Source organism: Cherax quadricarinatus, chromosome 1, assembly GCF_038502225.1.
Source record: "Cherax quadricarinatus isolate ZL_2023a chromosome 1, ASM3850222v1, whole genome shotgun sequence".
In the NCBI taxonomy this organism is placed as follows: Eukaryota; Metazoa; Arthropoda; class Malacostraca; order Decapoda; family Parastacidae; genus Cherax; species Cherax quadricarinatus.
Window position 1 is genome coordinate 73243436 of NC_091292.1, and position 20015 is coordinate 73263450.

The 20015-nt window shown below is 40.4% G+C and overlaps 1 protein-coding gene across 1 annotated transcript in view; it reads right to left on the reverse strand.

Moving 5' to 3' along the window:
- Nucleotides 1–17994, reverse strand: part of LOC128688831 (alpha-(1,6)-fucosyltransferase-like) — a 29738-nt gene extending 11744 nt beyond the window's left edge. The window contains exons 1-3 of the mRNA XM_070085968.1: nt 17940–17994; nt 16836–17052; nt 12973–13141 (exon numbers count right to left, since the gene is read on the reverse strand). Coding sequence (XP_069942069.1) covers nt 12973–13141; nt 16836–17052; nt 17940–17994 — 441 coding nt within the window. The remainder of the gene's footprint in view (nt 1–12972; nt 13142–16835; nt 17053–17939) is intronic.
- Nucleotides 17995–20015: the final 2021 nt, after the last annotated feature.

Genomic DNA, 20015 nt, shown 5'->3' on the forward strand with positions numbered 1-20015 from the left:
GTTCCTCACAAGAGTTTACTGCAAAAGCTAGAGGACCAGGCACACATAACAGGAAAGGCACTGCAATGGATCAGAGAATATCTGACAGGGAGGAAACAACGAGTCATGGTACGCGACGAGGTGTCAGAGTGGGCGCCTGTGACAAGCGGGGTTCCACAGGGGTCAGTCCTAGGACCTGTGCTGGTCTTGGTATACGTGAACGACATAACGGAAGGGATAGACTCAGAAGTGTCCTTGTTTGCAGACGATGTGAAGTTAATGAGAAGAATCGAATCGGACGAGGATCAGGCAGGACTACAAAGAGATCTGGACAGGCTACAAGCCTGGTCCAGCAACTGGCTCCTTGAATTTAACCCTGCCAAATGCAAAGTCATGAAGATTGGGGAAGGGCAAAGAAGACCGCAGACACAATATAGTTTAGATGGCCAAAGACTGCAAACCTCACTCAAGGAAAAAGATCTGGGGGTGAGTATAACACCGAGCATATCTCCTGAGGCGCACATAAATCAGATAACTGCTGCAGCATACGGGCGCCTGGCAAACCTACGGATAGCGTTCCGATACCTCAGTAAGGATTCGTTTAAGACTTTGTACACCATCTACGTCAGGCCCATACTGGAGTATGCAGCACCAGTTTGGAATCCACACCTAGTCAAGCACGTCAAGAAATTAGAGAAAGTGCAAAGGTTTGCAACAAGACTAGTCCCAGAGCTACGGGGATTGTCCTATGAAGAACGGTTGAGGGAAATCGGCCTGACGACACTGGAGGACAGGAGGGTCAGGGGAGACATGCTAACGACATATAAAATACTGCGCGGAATAGACGAGGTGGACAAAGACGGGATGTTCCAGAGATGGGACACAGACACAAGAGGTCACAATTGGAAGTTGAAGACTCAGATGAATCAAAGGAATGTTGGGAAGTATTTCTTCAGTCATAGAGTAGTCAGGCCGTGGAATAGCCTAGAAAGTGACGTAGTGGAGGCGGGAACCATACATAGTTTTAAGGCGAGGTATGAGAGAGCTCATGGGGCAGGGAGAGAGAGGACCTAGTAGCAATCAGCGAAGAGGCGGGGCCAGGAGCTGTGACTCGACCCCTGCAACCACAAATAGGTGAGTACAAATAGGTGAGTACACACACAAATTTACATATAAGCTTTACATTTTGTGGTAACTAGTGAAAAAAATGGGACCCCAGAGAGCAGGAAGGAAAGTCTAGGATCTGAAGAAGAGTCTGGGAGGGAAGACTGGGTAGCAGAGATCATGAAAAGGGAACAAAAGTGAGAAAGGAGGCTAAGAAAGAGCTTAGCAATAAAATGGAGGACAGAATGACTGCAGGAAACAAGAACTAGAATACGGAGCTTAGAGGAGGAACTGAAAATGCTGAAATAGACTAATGAACTGAAAAGCAGAACAGGCATGACATCAGGAACTGGAACATCAGAAACAAACGAGGGAACCAAAGATAACGAAGGAGATAAATCATATGCACTGACCCTATCAGGCTACCAGGGAGCCCAGGAAAAGTTAAGGAATGAAAGTGGCAGGCCACTGGGTACAGGGACAGCAGACAGAAGACTGAAGAAAGCGAAGGAGGCAGGTCCTCTACAGAGGTTTTATCTGACCATCAAGAGATCCAGGAAATAGTAAAGAAAGTGGCAATGGAGATAATTCAATCAGATAATGAGATAAGGGAAATGCAATGGAAGGATATAAGGGAGAGGTTAATCTTTGCTTACAGGCTTCAGGAGGCCGAAGGGGCAACTTACAAAGACGATAGGGGGTTGAAAAAGGGATTGAAAATATCATGAAAGCGATAGGAGTTGACAAATTTTCTAAGGATAGGGGTTTCTCAAAGAGAAGAAATCGATAAGTCAAATTGGTTTTCAAGTCAGAAACGGTGAAAAGCACGATCCTGCAGAAGAAAGCATGACTAAGGGTCTTGCCAAATTACCAGTGGGTGTACCTCGACTGTGGCAGAACTTGATAAGAAAGACAGAAACTGAGAGGACACATAGACTCAAGGAGCTGGAGAGTCAAGGATGGAAACCAGACTCAGGAGGAAGAGGAAACATAAACTCCCACAGAACCACTTATGGAAGACCCTCAACCTTGACAACCCCAAAGCAACCAAACCCAAAATAACCCACACTCCATACCCATAGACCCCACCACCCTCATCACAAACTCCACCTCTGCAGCAGCACCCATATGAGGATTCGCATGAAAGAATCATGGAGACATCCCCAGACATTATAGCAAACACTGAAATGAAAATTATTGGGTTGATAACAAATGCAATCTTATCATCCAGATATAAGGTCCTGAGCAAAGATTGAGGGAGCACAGAGAAAGGAAGAGTTGCCCTGCTCATCAAAAACGGTAAGTGGAGATTTGAGGAAATGGAAGGAATGGAGAGAATGGAAGCAAGGGACTACATAATAGGAACAATTCAGATTGGGGGTCCCAAGGTGGTGATTATAGCGATATACAACGCACAACATAATAGCAGGAGGTGAAGAGAAAACGATAAGAGACACAGAGGAATGGTGGACACACTAGCTGAGGTGGCCAGAAGGACCCACATGGGTAGGGCCACACAGGGGACCTGAAACATGGGAAGCTAAAATGATGAAGGTGATACTGAAAAACATCATGTTAGGGACACTACCAGAGAGAGACGAGGATGAGCCAGCATATTCCCGTTGAGTAGTCCAGACACTGAGGACATTACATATAAAAGGCCCCTTGGAGCTAGTGATCATGTGGTTTTGAGCATTGAATACATAGTGTAGTTATAGGTGGAGAGGGATACAGGAAGAGTAGGATGGAAAAAGCCAGACTACGAAAGTGGGGGATCTACAATGGAATGAGAAATTTCCTGCATGAGGTTCAGTGGGAAAGAGAACTGTTGGGAAAAATCAGTAAATGAAATGATGGATTAAATGACAACAAAATGCAAGGTGGCAGAGGAGAGGTTCATTTCCAAGGGCAACAGAAATAATGGGAACACCAGATTGAGTCTTTGGTTCACCCAAAGATGTAGAGAAGCCAAAAGTAAGTGTGCTAGAAAATGGAAAAATAATTGACGACAAATGACGTAGGAAAATAGAAATTAGTCGATGAGCCAGAAACAAATATTCAGAGATAAGGAAAAAGGCTCAGCAGTAATATGAAAATGATATAGCATTGAAAGCCAACTCTGAACAGAAACTCTTGTACAGCCACATCAGGAGGAAAACATTGGTCAAGGACCAGGTAATGAGGGAGGAATGAGGGAAGTCCACAAGAAACAACCAAGAAGTATGCGAAGAACTTAACATGAGGTTTAAGAAAGTCTTTTCAGTGGAGACAGACCTGTTCAAGCACATAAAGAAATTAGAGAAAGTGAAAAGGTTCACAACAAGACTAGTCTCTCTGCGAAGGAGCATGTCTTACGAGGAGAGGTTAAGGCAAATCGACCTGACTATGCTGGAGGAGATGAAGGATTTAGGAGGGGAGGGGACATGATTGCAACATATAAAATATTGAGAGGAATTGACAGTGTGGACAGAGACGAAAAGTTTCAGAGATGGGAGTTGAAGACTCAGATGAGTCACAGGGATGTTAGGAAGTGGAAGAGTCGGGAAAGTAATGTACTAGAGGCAAAAACCATACATAGCTTTACGAAGAGTTATGATAATGCTCATGGAACAGTGAGGGGTGACCTAGTAGCGACCAGTGAAGAGACGGGGCGCCATGAGCTATGACTCGACTGCAGCAACCACAATCAGATGAGTACACACACCCACCCACCCAGCGATGTAGTGGAGTCAGGAACTATACATAGTTTTAAGACAAGGTATGATAAAGCTCATGGAGCAGGGGGAGAGAGGACCTAGTAGCGGTCGGTGAAGAGGCTGGGCTAGGAGCTGAGTCTCGACCCCTGCAACCACAATTACGTGAGTACAATTAGATGATTACATACACACACACACACACACACACATACACTCACACACACACACACACACACACACACACACACACACACACACACACACACACACACACACACACACACATCAGTCATAGAGTAGACAGGCCTTTGAATAGCCATATATATATATATATATATATATATATATATATATATATATATATATATATATATATATATATATATATATATAGGTTGGTAGTAGGTTGGTAGACAGCAACCACCCAGGGAAGTACTACCGTCCTGCCAGATGACTGTGAAACAAAAACCTGTAACTGTTTTGCATGATGGTAGGATTGCTGGTTTCTTTTTCTGTCTCATAAACACGCTAAGATAACAGGGATATCTTGCTACTCCTACTTACACTTTGGTCACACTTCACAGACACGCACATGCATATATATATATACATACATCTAGGTTTTTCTCCTTTTTCTAAATAGCTCTTGTTCTTTTTTATTTCTTCTATTGTCCATGGGGAAGTGGAAAAGAATCTTTCCTCCGTAAGCCATGCGTGTCGTATGAGGCGACTAAAATGCCGGGAGCAATGGGCTAGTAACCCCTTCTCCTGTATACAATTACTAAAAAAGAGAAGAAGAAAAACTTTATAAAACTGGGTTGCTTAAATGTGCGTGGATGTAGTGCGGATGACAAGAAACAGATGATTGCTGATGTTATGAATGAAAAGAAGTTGGATGTCCTGGCCCTAAGCGAAACAAAGCTGAAGGGGGTAGGAGAGTTTCAGTGGGGGGAAATAAATGGGATTAAATCTGGAGTATCTGAGAGAGTTAGAGCAAAGGAAGGGGTAGCAGTAATGTTAAATGATCAGTTATGGAAGGAGAAAAGAGAATATGAATGTGTAAATTCAAGAATTATGTGGATTAAAGTAAAGGTTGGATGCGAGAAGTGGGTCATAATAAGCGTGTATGCACCTGGAGAAGAGAGGAATGCAGAGGAGAGAGAGAGATTTTGGGAGATGTTAAGTGAATGTATAGGAGCCTTTGAACCAAGTGAGAGAGTAATTGTGGTAGGGGACTTGAATGCTAAAGTAGGAGAAACTTTTAGAGAGGGTGTGGTAGGTAAGTTTGGGGTGCCAGGTGTAAATGATAATGGGAGCCCTTTGATTGAACTTTGTATAGAAAGGGGTTTAGTTATAGGTAATACATATTTTAAGAAAAAGAGGATAAATAAGTATACACGATATGATGTAGGGCGAAATGACAGTAGTTTGTTGGATTATGTATTGGTAGATAAAAGACTGTTGAGTAGACTTCAGGATGTACATGTTTATAGAGGGGCCACAGATATATCAGATCACTTTCTAGTTGTAGCTACACTGAGAGTAAAAGGTAGATGGGATACAAGGAGAATAGAAGCATCAGGGAAGAGAGAGGTGAAGGTTTATAAACTAAAAGAGGAGGCAGTTAGGGTAAGATATAAACAGCTATTGGAGGATAGATGGGCTAATGAGAGCATAGGCAATGGGGTCGAAGAGGTATGGGGTAGGTTTAAAAATGTAGTGTTAGAGTGTTCAGCAGAAGTTTGTGGTTACAGGAAAGTGGGTGCAGGAGGGAAGAGGAGCGATTGGTGGAATGATGATGTAAAGAGAGTAGTAAGGGAGAAAAAGTTAGCATATGAGAAGTTTTTACAAAGTAGAAGTGATGCAAGGAGGGAAGAGTATATGGAGAAAAAGAGAGAAGTTAAGAGAGTGGTGAAGCAATGTAAAAAGAGAGCAAATGAGAGAGTGGGTGAGATGTTATCAACAAATTTTGTTGAAAATAAGAAAAAGTTTTGGAGTGAGATTAACAAGTTAAGAAAGCCTAGAGAACAAATGGATTTGTCAGTTAAAAATAGGAGAGGAGAGTTATTAAATGGAGAGTTAGAGGTATTGGGAAGATGGAGGGAATATTTTGAGGAATTGTTAAATGTTGATGAAGATAGGGAAGCTGTGATTTCGTGTATAGGGCAAGGAGGAATAACATCTTGTAGGAGTGAGGAAGAGCCAGTTGTGAGTGTGGGGGAAGTTCGTGAGGCAGTAGGTAAAATGAAAGGGGGTAAGGCAGCCGGGATTGATGGGATAAAGATAGAAATGTTAAAAGCAGGTGGGGATATAGTTTTGGAGTGGTTGGTGCAATTATTTAATAAATGTATGGAAGAGGGTAAGGTACCTAGGGATTGGCAGAGAGCATGCATAGTTCCTTTGTATAAAGGCAAAGGGGATAAAAGAGAGTGCAAAAATTATAGGGGGATAAGTCTGTTGAGTGTACCTGGTAAAGTGTATGGTAGAGTTATAATTGAAAGAATTAAGAGTAAGACGGAGAATAGGATAGCAGATGAACAAGGAGGCTTTAGGAAAGGTAGGGGGTGTGTGGACCAGGTGTTTACAGTGAAACATATAAGTGAACAGTATTTAGATAAGGCTAAAGAGGTCTTTGTGGCATTTATGGATTTGGAAAAGGCGTATGACAGGGTGGATAGGGGGGCAATGTGGCAGATGTTGCAAGTGTATGGTGTAGGAGGTAGGTTACTGAAAGCAGTGAAGAGTTTTTACGAGGATAGTGAGGCTCAAGTTAGAGTATGTAGGAAAGAGGGAAATTTTTTCCCAGTAAAAGTAGGCCTTAGACAAGGATGTGTGATGTCACCGTGGTTGTTTAATATATTTATAGATGGGGTTGTAAGAGAAGTAAATGCGAGGGTCTTGGCAAGAGGCGTGGAGTTAAAAGATAAAGAATCACACACAAAGTGGGAGTTGTCACAGCTGCTCTTTGCTGATGACACTGTGCTCTTGGGAGATTCTGAAGAGAAGTTGCAGAGATTGGTGGATGAATTTGGTAGGGTGTGCAAAAGAAGAAAATTAAAGGTGAATACAGGAAAGAGTAAGGTTATGAGGATAACAAAAAGATTAGGTGATGAAAGATTGAATATCAGAGTGGAGGGAGAGAGTAGGGCGGAGGTGAACGTATTCAGATATTTGGGAGGGGACGGGTCAGCGGATGGGTCTATGCAAGATGAGGTGAATCATAGAATTGATGAGGGAAAAAGAGTGAGTGGTGCACTTAGGAGTCTGTGGAGACAAAGAACTTTGTCCTTGGAGGCAAAGAGGGGAATGTATGAGAGTATAGTTTTACCAACGCTCTTATATGGGTGTGAAGCGTGGGTGATGAATGTTGCAGCGAGGAGAAGGCTGGAGGCAGTGGAGATGTCATGTCTGAGGGCAATGTGTGGTGTGAATATAATGCAGAGAATTCGTAGTTTGGAAGTTAGGAGGAGGTGCGGGATTACCAAAACTGTTGTCCAGAGGGCTGAGGAAGGGTTGTTGAGGTGGTTCGGACATGTAGAGAGAATGGAGCGAAAAAGAATGACTTCAAGAGTGTATCAGTCTGTAGTGGAAGGAAGGCGGGGTAGGGGTCGGCCTAGGAAGGGTTGGAGGGAGGGGGTAAAGGAGGTTTTGTGTGCGAGGGGCTTGGACTTCCAGCAGGCATGCGTGAGCGTGTTTGATAGGAGTGAATGGAGACAAATGGTTTTTAATACTTGACGTGCTGTTGGAGTGTGAGCAAAGTAACATTTATGAAGGGATTCAGGGAAACCGGCAGGCCGGACTTGAGTCCTGGAGATGGGAAGTACAGTGCCTGCACTCTGAAGGAGGGGTGTTAATGTTGCAGTTTAAAAACTGTAGTGTAAAGCACCCTTCTGGCAAGACAGTGATGGAGTGAATGATGGTGAAAGTTTTTCTTTTTCGGGCCACCCTGCCTTGGTGGGAATCGGCCGGTGTGATAATAAAAAAAAAAAATATATAATATATATATATATATAATATATATATATATATATATAATATATATATATATATATATATATATATATATATATAATATATATATATATATAAAGCTGAAATTAATCCTTGAGATACCATTGCCATAAGTGTCCTCGGGCCAAGGTGAACACGTGCTGTGTGCTTGGCTCTTGTAGGATCAGTGGCGTAATGGTAAGGTGATGCATGCATTGTTCTGTCTCTGGAGGCGGTACAAGGTTCGTAGGGTCGAGTCCTGGCCTGCCGCAGTTTTGTAAAGGATACACACACACACACACAAACATATACATATATATATATATATATATATATATATATATATATATATATATATATAATATATCTATATATATATATATTTTTTATTATATATGTGTATTATATTATATATATATATTATTACTTATATGTATATATATATATATACATATATATATATATATATATATATGTATATATATATATATATATATATATATATATATATATATATATTATATATATATATATATATATATATATATATATATATATATATATATATATATATATATATATATATATATATATATATATATGTATATATATATATATATATATATATATATATATATATATATATATATATATATATATATATATATATATATATATATATATATATATATATATATATATATATGCGTATACAAACAATTGCAGAGATCCAGGGGGTAGTAATCTTTAGCTCAAGTACTTTCACACTTCTCAGTGCATCATCAGGAGCTATGCAAATCTACAAGGCAACAACTGAAGGAGTGAGGGAAAGTTTTTCCCCTGAGTAGCACAGTGTGACTGCAGCCTCTCTTGGAATGTGATTCAACAAATTGGTGCCACCCGTACCACCACCAACCCCTTCCCTCCCATATAAGGTAGGAGAGGGCCTCCGAGTTTTGAGAAGTCAAGGAATTTGAAATTAGAAGATGTAATAGCCATCTCCAAGGTTTTTCTAGCCACTTAGAACAGTAAATTTGAATTTTCTATCAACAAGATTGCTGACATATCTTAAAGAGGAACAAGAAAACTTCCCCACGCCCTACCCCACGAATGTAATAATTGAATTGATAAAAGTTTGTGATACTGACTGAAAGTTCGTGTTTGAAGGGAAATACTATGGTCAACAAGGCATGACAATGGGAAATTCCCTCAGTCCCTTACTCAGTAACTTGTATATGGAATTCTATGAGACTAGACTTCTTAATTAAAGACATTTTCCCAAATACTATTAGATTATATTCTTTACCTATGGCCTAGAGATCACAACATTGATAAGTTCCTCCTTAAACTCAATGATCTGGTACCTTCCATTAAGTTCACAACAGAACATTAAATAAATAACAATTTGCTGTTCCTAGATGTTTTAATCAATCGTCATGATAGAAAATTCAAATTTACAGTCTATAGGAAATCTACCAATGTGTCGCTATACATTCACTACTATTGCAATCACGAATCTAAGACAAAAAGGAATGTGTTCCTCACAATGTTCTTAAGCGCCTTGCGTATCTGTAGTCCAGAGCATTTAGAGGACGAAATCAGCAAGATATTCAACATGGCCACAAAACTGAGATATTCTAGGGACTTTGTCAAGAAGGCACTAATGTCAGAAAGAAAGATTTTCTACAGGACTGAACTTAAGGAAGTGATTGCCAGGAAAAATGTACTAGTTTTACCATACAATGAGAACCTGGTTTGCCTGTGTGATTCATTAAAAAAGATCAGTATAAACCTTGCTTTCAAAAACACTGGGACTGTGAAACAAATATTGATTGAAATCACACCCTCCAACAAAGTTGGTGGGGTTTACAAGGTCCCATGTACTCAGTATCCTCTCTCATATATTAGTCAAACAGGTAAATTTCTGGAAACGAGAATAGCAAAGCATAAATACTCAGTCAGGACAGGGCAGAAGTCGATTGCTATCTTTAACCACATTAGTTCCTGTAATCACCCACCTGGGTTGGCTGCCCAGATTATTGCACCCAATAGTTCTATCATAGAAAAAAATAATTGAGTCTTCTCTCTTGAAACATGACAGGAATACCGTATATAACTCAAATTGTGGATTATACAAGCTCGATAGCTATTTAGTAGTGTCTGTTATACACAATCTTAAACAACAATGCTATATAATATCACAGGATTGCTCATTATGGCAAGTGGTTTCATGATGGATTGGTGGCACTTGACCTGTGTCTACACACCAAAACATCATGTTACGTCTGTCGTGCTTGGTTACATAATGCGTTTACCTGTTACAGTACCATACATTGACAGGTACACAAGATTATGATAAAAGATATTCAAAGTAGAAATTTGGATCATAGAAATATTATTGGAACAGTAAAGAAGATTCCCAAATAAGGCATATTAATCGATGCTGAGATTTGTAGACAGTATTTAGGAATATTTGAAAAGATACTTCTGAGTACCAATGGGAATATTCTAGTACCTCAGAACAGGACATTTAAACAGGCAAAAAGCACATTCATTTCTTTTCTTTTATTAACTATAAAAAGTTACACAGAATAATAGCAATCCATATGTAAAATATCCACTGTGAAACGTACTTTCTCAAGTCCCATGACATGTTATAAGCAGCTAGAAAAAACTTCGGGCTGGCTATTATATTTTCTAATTTCATATTTGTTTATTCTCAAAACCTGGAGGGCCTCTCCCACCCCATGTTGAGGGGATGGGAATGGTGGTGGTGCAGGTGACACTAAACCATTGACTCACATTCTGAGAGAGGCTGTGGCAGGTGTCAAACCCACACTGTGCTACTCTGAGGAAAAACATCCCCTCACTCCTTCAGTTGTTGCCTTGCAACTTTGCATAGCTCCTGAGTTAAAGATTTCCACCCCCGTTGGCTTATCTTTGATATACATATACATATGCATACCCAGTGTTCAGGTTGATCTCCACTGATTTATAGCAAGTACAAATTTCATTCTACTACTTCGGCCAAACTCGGGAATTAGCCTAAAGAAGTCCATTTCGGTGGGTTATTTTTTATTTATTTATTTATTAACACATTGGCCGTTTCCCACCGAAAAAGAAAAACTTTCATCATCATTCACTCCATCACTGTCTTGCCAGACGGGTGCTTTACACTACAGTTATAAAACTGCAACATTAACACCCCTCCTTCAGAGTGCAGACACTGTACTTCCCATCTCCAGGACTCAAGTCCGGCCTTCCAGTTTCCCTAAATCCCTTCATAAATGTTACCTTGCTCACACTCCAACAGCACGTCAAGTCCTAAAACCATTTGTCTCCATTTATTTCTATCTTACACGCTCACGCACGCTTGCTGGAAGTCCAAGCCCCTCGCACACAAAACCTCCGCTACCCCTTCCCTCCAACCTTTCCTAGGCCGACCCCTACCCCGCCTTCCCTCCACTCAAAGTCTTTCTATTTCGTTCCTACATCTCTACATGTCCTAATCAACGCACAAGATAACTGAGAACCAAAGAAATAAGATTAGGAAAGCTTTCCTAGTGTTTCCTTGTGTTTTTAAAAAATCTGATATGATGTAAATTTCTCTATAACTTGGCAAATTGACATTTACTCATCCTACATGCCATGCACCAAAAAAAAAAAAAATACCTGTACTAAATGTTTCGAAATATTCAAATGAGGCAGTGTTTAGTAATAATCTTGAAATTATTTATTTTACTTTAATTAGCAATTTAAAATTTGTACGACTTTAAGTGAAAGTCACGTTTCCATTTGTTTAGTCCACCAATGCTGAAGGTTTGAAGCCTGTCAGAAAAGTCATTCTACAGTAATTTGTGTGATTCTAGTTGTTCTTTATTACAATTTCAGTAAAAACTAAAATCACTACTTAATTACCGACTTGAAATCAATATCACTATTTTTAATAACTCTGATAAACTGGGAATTATCCCGCACAACAAAATGAGAACAATAATTTCTGCAAAAGAGTCTAGTGATGGAAATTTGAAGCAGATCGATCGAGTCATTCTCCAGTTATAGCGCTGAGTCCATTGATTCAAAGATTTTAACCAATTTAAGATAATGGAAAATATTCCCTCACACACTAAAGATAATGGGAACTATGTTGTTCATGAGATGTATAAGAAACTATTTATAGAAGTCGTTCAGAATGGATACATAAATTAATTTAACGCATTTTCACATTAAATAAAATTTCACTCCACTTTACACATAATATATTTCAATGTTACTTTCTACCAGCGTCGAAGTAGATTGCATTTTTGTGTTTAACACTGAAAGTAAAGCATCAGATGCCTCTGAAAGTCATCCACACATGCTAGCAGTTGCATAAAACTTGCACTACTTACCGCACATCAGCAAAGAAAACGTGAAGCTGATCGCATGAGACTTGTGTAATGATTAAAATAATTAAGTTTGGGAAAGAAAAAAGAAAGAAAACGAAGAAAAAAGAAGGTATCCCCGAAGGTGGACACTCTGGGATACCTGTCTAGATGATACATTATGCTTCATAACAAAGATAGTCACACATAACCATGTGTGACCGCAAACAAAATCTATGAACTACTTCTCTTTCTAACATACATAAAATCTTGAGAATGTATCTGCACATCTTGGTAAAATCTTCTCTTGTGAACGTAGATAAGTGAATCTTACGAACGTCTCTACATACGTTATGCAGTTATCTTCACTTGCATGAATATTTATAATAGTGCTTATCTATGGAACCATTGACATACAGATTTATAACTAATAAACACGTCCGTGAAATCTGGTAAAAAAGTCATTTTGTTATTGTCGTTAATGATTTATTTAATGTTTTTAACAATACTTCTTACAGGATGAACAGGGTTCACAGTAAGACAGTTAATTACGTGGCAAAAACTAAAAATTATGTAAATTCTGACTAGGTTAACTAGATCAAGTCACTGGAGTAATTAGGAAGATACAGACAATGGACTGTCTCAACACTATCCTCAAGCATCAGTACTAGGCAAACAAGTGGGATATCTAACTTTAGGTTTCACAACCAGTAACTGATATTAACTCAGCCCTTAATGAAAGACTTAAAGTTACGCTATAAAAAAGTATACACAATTATGTAATATATATTTGAATTAATCATTGAATCAAGACACACATTATTAAGAAAGTTTCATACCGTGTCCAGATCACAAAGAAGTTTCTTAGCAGTAGTACAGTCAGGTGGATGCTGCAGGCGGTACAAACGCCGTTGTATCTCCTCACTCAGTTCCGTCGCCTCTCGTTCCCTCCAGCTACCTTTCTTACCTCCCATTTGACTCAGTCTCCACAGGTCGTACTGAAGAACCCTGTTCATATTCGTGAAATACTCTATTACTGGATCATGTCGTATAAACCCTTTTCTCCTTTAAATAAATGTTGGTTAAGCCCTACTGGCATATACTGACTGATGTTAAGATCAGTAAAGTTATTTGTTCCTTGTAAATTCACTAAAATAACTTAGGTAAATTAATTAATGTTAAAATATGGTTGTTTACAGCAAATATGACTACTTAAAGAGCATTTTTTTTCAATTATTATAATTGTCCCAGCAAATATTAATTAACTCTTAGTGGCTGGAGTTTACTCTGTTGATCGGAAATTCGTACTAAGTCTTTGGATTTCGCATCAGCTTGTCAGTTTACGACTTAATCAATATAGGACTTTATTACTTAGTCTAGGATATTTTCCTCGTCGAATTAGAGAAGGACACTTGATTTCAATGCTGGTACACCAGACAGGATGAGGTTCAAATTAGTCTCTGAGGCTCATAACCACGAATGTCCTTGCATCAGGATAACACGCTCAGTACTGCTGGGCGCCTGGTTTTTAATTTTCCACAGCCAGGTCTCAAGTCCAGCTTACCGGTTTCGCTAAATACCTTCATAAATGTTACCACGTTCATACTCCAGCATTGTCTAATCATAAAAACTATTGCCTTCAGTCACTCCTATCTAACCTGCTCCACATAAGCAAATTGCATGTCCAGGCTCATAGAACTCACAATCTCCTTTACTCCTTCCCTTCAAATTCCTAAGATGATCCCTTCCCCTCCTCTTAGCCTTAGATTTATACGCCCTCCTAGACATGCTATTTCTTTCCATTCTTTATAAATATCCAACCACCTTGAAAGTTACTCCTTAGTCTTCTGAATAATATCCTATCCCAATAAAAACTATACTCCTTTAAGTAACCTACGATATCTCTCATAAATCTGCTTTCCTGTCTACCCTGTCATATGCCTTTTTCAAATCCATAAATGTAGTGAAAAATTTCTTACCTTTATCTAATATTTTTCACTGATGTGCTGCAATGTAAATACTTGCTTTACACATCCTCTACTTTTCCTAAAACATCATTTTCTCCTTTAATCCTAGTCTCTGCCTTACCCATAATTCTTTCAATGTTAACTATACCATTCAGTTTACCCAGTATACTTAAAAGACTTATTCCCCTATAATTGTTAGTGTCTTTTATCCTCTTTTACATTATATCAATAACTATGCATGCTGACTGCCAATCCTTTGATATCATTCCCTATTTCATTCACTTACTGAGGGAATGCACCAGCCACTTTAAAAATGAATCACTGACTGCCTGTAACATTTCCGTCTTAATCCCTTCTAACCAGTGTTTTATTTCCTTTTATATTTCCCACTACCCTACACTTACTTTTGATTCAACCTCACTCCTAAAATGTGTTATACCACCCTGCCCAAGACAATAAATCACTGTTTCCTCTTTTCAGCATTCAACAGTTCCTTAAAAAAATTCCCTCCATCTTCCCAGTACTTCCACGTCCCCATCTAATGACTTCCCTCTTTTGTTTTTAGCTGTTAAATGCATTCGTTCTCTAGGTTTTTCTGCACTTTTTCTTATTCTCAGCAAAATTTATTGATGAATGGTCTCCCACTCTTTCATTACCTCTCCTTTCGGACTCCTTCATTACTCTCTTAATTTATATTTTTCACTACTTTTACTCCCTATGTATATCACTTCTTCATTATAAAACCCTTGCATATCGCAAGTTCTTTCATACTACCCTTATTACCGAGTTATACTACCAATCACTGATTTTTCATATTGTACCTACCCTCCTATATCCTGCAAATGTCTGCTGCACACACCTGTACCCTACAAATGTCTTCTGCATACATATGTATCCTACAAATGTCTGCTGCACACACATGTATCCTACAAATGTCTGCTGCACACACCTGTACCCTACAAATATCTGCTACATACACCTTATTGCGACCCCTGAATGGATCACAATGTATATAATGTATATTACCTGTTCATATAATTTTATATTGCTTATATTTCCGATATTAGCTAAATCGTAAATATATTGCTTTATATTATTATTTGACTTAGTTATATTATTAGGTAGGATGTAACATTTATATATTATTCCGTGCTCATAGTTCAAGTGTTAAATAGCTGACAGCATTGTCTAACTACTGTAATTTTCGCTCTGCTCGTTACGCTGCGGGCTTCTGTGTTGATGGGCAGCAGCAGTCCATGGAGAGTCACGTGATCAGGGTGGGTGATCACACCTCACCTGGTGAGAATCTAGCTGGCCTGCACTAGCTATTGTCTGTTTGACCTGCCTTCCAACAAGGTGGCCTCTCTAGCTCTCCCTGCCCTTGTTGGAAGATCGTCTCTGTTGTTTTCTTGTTGTTGGTTCTGTGTAACTTTGTTTACAGAACATAGCCTAGACTTAGTGATTTTCGACGTTGTACTGAGGTTGTGTGTCACATAGACACTCTGAGAAACTCGGGTCCTGAGCTGTAGCTTCTGACCTGATTTGTACTGGTATCTGTGTACTGTCACAGTCGAGGATTTTCTAATGCTGAACTTAGATTCAGTAGTATGGGAGTTTTGTGACTTTTGTGGAGGATCTGCTGATGGTCCCTACTTAGTGTCGTTATATTATCTCCTTGTTCCTGATTCTGTGTCACTGTTGCTTGTTATATTGCTGTTCGGCTTATCAGTCGTTTTATTGTTCAAGCAAGCTGTTCTGATTGCCAAGCTGGTCAATAAGTTAGTTTACGTGAGGACTTTTAGTTAGTCACTGGTTAAGTCTAGTCGAGTCTTGAGACATAGCGAACTACTTAGAGCACTTACACACATACACACAAACTTACTTGTATATATATGTATTATGTTATTAAATGTTAACAATGTACCAGACGGTACTTAAAAGCCATAAAGATGTGATATGTGCCTTCAGCACAATACTACTATATATGAGAGAGAAGTGATTATTTTGATTAATTTACTTTAATATTATACGCCTAGAAAACTTTTTAGTTATTAATAAACTTATTAAATTTGAATTTCTTTAGTTAGTAGCCTACCAGTTGTAATCCTGAAGCACTATTGAATCTTACTTAATTCTAATGGATAATTGGACCAGGATACTGACTACTTGTTACAAAAACCCAGTAACAGGCTGGATGCTAGAAGGGCAGTCCTTTCTAGTATTCACTGGAGATCTCTATGCTTATTAGATATCGTGTGTTTTGTAACACAAATGTCTCCTATACGCACCTGTACTCTATAAATGTCTGCTGCACACAATTATGCTTCACTAACATCTGCTATATCCCTTTTCATTAACAGAGCAACTACTGGTATTTAACTTTATTCCGACAGTCCGGCTTGTCTTGTGAATTATGTGTATCTTTTAGTTAGAGAGTATTAAGCGTGTTAAATGAAGCTGTTATAGCTTATTAAATATATTTTGTACTCAAGCTGTTATTGTTAATAGTTGTACGATCTAAAGCTAAACATAGTTAATCCTCTTTTGCTCAGTCACCGAAATATTTCAGCGAAATTATTAGCTTAATCATGACTCACGAAATCCTAATAACAAACAAACCATACCCCGGGTAGGGATGGAACCCGCCATCAGTCATAAACCTCCAGACCGACGCGCTAGCCACTGGGCCAGCTGGCTACAGTAAGATGGTATGGTTTATTAGCTTAATAATTTACCTAATGCGCTCAGCACCTTCGTTTTGATTCTTGTTAAATTCCTCTTGGCTCATTTTCCCTTTGTTTAAGTGAAGTTGCTTTTGTAAGTCTGAGAAGAAAAACCAAGCGTCCCGTAGGTTTGTCTCCACCTGCCGGCGTGTCACTTCAAAATCAAGAGTCGGCTCACAGTCATATATATTAGCTGCAGTCTCATTAATTACTGATCGTTGACCCACACCTGCAATGAGGAAGATTTTTTTTGTCTCTTTAGTGAATAGTATACTGTATCCACTATTCTCATTCTCTCTCTCTCTCTCTCTCTCTCTCTCTCTCTCTCTCTCTCTAGATATAGGTGAGTACGAATAGGAAGCGCGTCTGTCTGGCGCTCAGCAGACGGAGGATCGAGCCTCTATTACGTCTTGTGCTGAATGACCCACATGGGTCTAGCGCTTAACATGAATTAAATAAAAATCTCTCTCTCTCTGTCTCTCTGTCTCTCTCTCTCTCTGTCTCTCTGTTTCTCTCTCTCTCTCTCTCTCTCTCTCTCTCTCGCAGTTGCTCCCAGAATCAGGTCAAAGTTATGAAGAAATAAGCATATTGATAGTTGTGAGAAAACATGTAAGACTGACCTTGATCGCTAGTGATGTTTAGACTGTGAACTTCTTGAAAACCCAATGGTCGGGGTAACCTTAATGGATGAAATAATGAATATTAGATAATGAACGCGCATGTGCGTTTCGCTTATATAAATATGTACACTTAAATGCATAAACTTAAATTAGTATTTCAGGAAGGCACTGTGTGGCATGCAAAGAGTACGTAACCTTTATTCGGCGCAAGTACACACCCCCATTGAAAGGCTATCTCCCCCAACCAGCAAACCAGGTTATTGATGGGGTCCCATTGTTCAATCAGTACCCAAGTTCCAGTCAATGAGAAGATGGTTTTGGTAATCACTGAGGCGTTGTGGGTACCGCACACCTGTCTGCCCTTGTCATTCCCATTCTAGAGTTGGTTGAAGCACGGTCTGTTCTCTAGTGGCTTCTATTCTTCTTGCTTACCGTGGAGTGCACTAATACCTATTGTTGTACATAGTGTATAGAGTGAATATAATTCCGTTCTTACTTGGCGAAGGATAATGTAAGTCAAAAGTCTTTCTGCTGTGTTTATTTTGCTCCATTTACACCCAGGATAACAGGCCTTTGGGACTCCTGGGTTGTAATACATTGCTTCACTCAAATTGTCCCTGGCCCTCCAGGCCAACGCTCCTTCTACGCTCACCCTCTCGTATATGCCATCACTCAGTCACTACTATGCTACATATCTTTTCTCCAAAAGCAGCTGTTCCTTATCTCCCTTTAACAAATTTCCACTTGCATCTTTTAGTGATAAGAACATAAGAAAAAAGGAACACTGCAGCAGGCATACTGGCCCATGCGAGGCAGGTACAGGTCACCTACCGGCTTATGCCACTGACCCAACCTAGTCAGGTCCAGTTCACATCCACTTAAGGAAGGAGCATGACATCAAACCTATTTGCACAAGTTAGTCAGGTTCAGCTCCCACCCACTCATGTATCCTTTGCTCACTCTCAGACAGATAAACCCCTAGAAACCAGATCATCTCAAGCACAGTACTAAATCAGGATAGGTCAGGTGACGAATGCAATCTTTAACCATGTCAGCTCTTGCAATCACAGTCCCATTTCTACCACTGGCGAAGTAAGACGTGCTCCTGCTGCCCTCTCTCGGCGATTGGAAGACTTCCTGTTTTTTCCAATGTGGCACAGGGTGTGTGGAGGAGAGTAAATACTGTGGGCATCGAGCTGGTTCGTGGGGCGATTTCGCCGCAAGCTGCTCCCGTGCTGTTGCCATTAATCATCTGAGATGCGTATGGTATAGAGGATGCAGAATTATATGGCATAGCACTTAATGGTGCGTACAGGGTGTTTGTCAAGTTGTTGAACACCGGCGTCTATGAGAGGCTGGTAGAGAAATACCAGGATGTGCGAGTGGACGTCAATTCTATGGTGAGTGTCCGCCTTCATGACGTCTCCAGGCACTATACTTGGGTTAGAGTGCAAAATGTACCATTTGAGGCAGATGAAACGGACATACGCAATGTTTTCAAGGACTACGGGACTGTTCGCCTGACACAGCCCGGCAAGTGGGTAGAAGGTGCATGTGCTGGATTCCTGGAGGGCACGTTTTCGCTAAAAAGGATGATACAGCACCCCATACCATCCTATGTTATGTTAGAGACCTTCAGGACTCAGCTCATGGTGTCCTATGCTGGGCAACGCAGGATTTGCAGGCGTTGTGGTGGTTTTGATGACATTGCTGCGTATTGTGAACGACAGATTCGACTTCATGGTCTAGAAAGTATTGCTGCAGGGGAATCTGGGCAAGTTGGACGTGCTCTGGAGCTACAGGAAGGACGTGGGCCTGGTCGTCTGTGGAGTGAGGAGGTGGAGCGAGCAGAGGCGGTGGCGGGTGCGGACCTGACGGCCCCTGTGGCTGGGGGCCCTGTGAGACCCATTTTGCCTGATGGTGGGGAATGGCATGGTTTGGTGGAGGAAGCCATCGATGAGGTCGTGAAGATGGTGCTCACCTCGCTGTTTCCCCAGTCAGATGGGGAGGACGATTCGGTGACGAGGGCTGGTATGAGGAAAGCTGCAGACCTGTGTGGACAGCAAGAGGAGCTCATTGACTTGGCAGTGTCTCATGGGGCAATGTGCCCAGATGGCGGGAAGGGTGGACATGTGGTGGAGGTGGAGGTTTACCATGAGGTATCACAGGAGTTGGAGATGGAGGCGAGTGGGGTCACAAACAAATGTGAGGCTGTGACGTCGGACTCGGATGATGTTCTGACACCAGCACAGAGGACCGGCAAGGTGGTGGTGGTGGAAGCAGATGGAGGTGGTCCCTCGGGGACTTTGGACCTGGAGCTGGACCGAGGAGGGGTTAGGGCTGCTGGTAGAGACATGCGTAAAGGATGTCTGAAAGGACATGGTGGTGTTGTGAAGATGTCAAAGCACAGGGAGAAGAAACCACTGCTGGCCTAAGGTGTATGATGGTTAACATTAATGGTTTGTGTCAGGATGTGAAGCATGTGTGGTTTGCAAGTTTCTTGTGCTGGCATAGAGTGGATGTCGCATTTGTGCACGAGCACAATATCAAGGTGGGGCGTGTATTGGAGGTG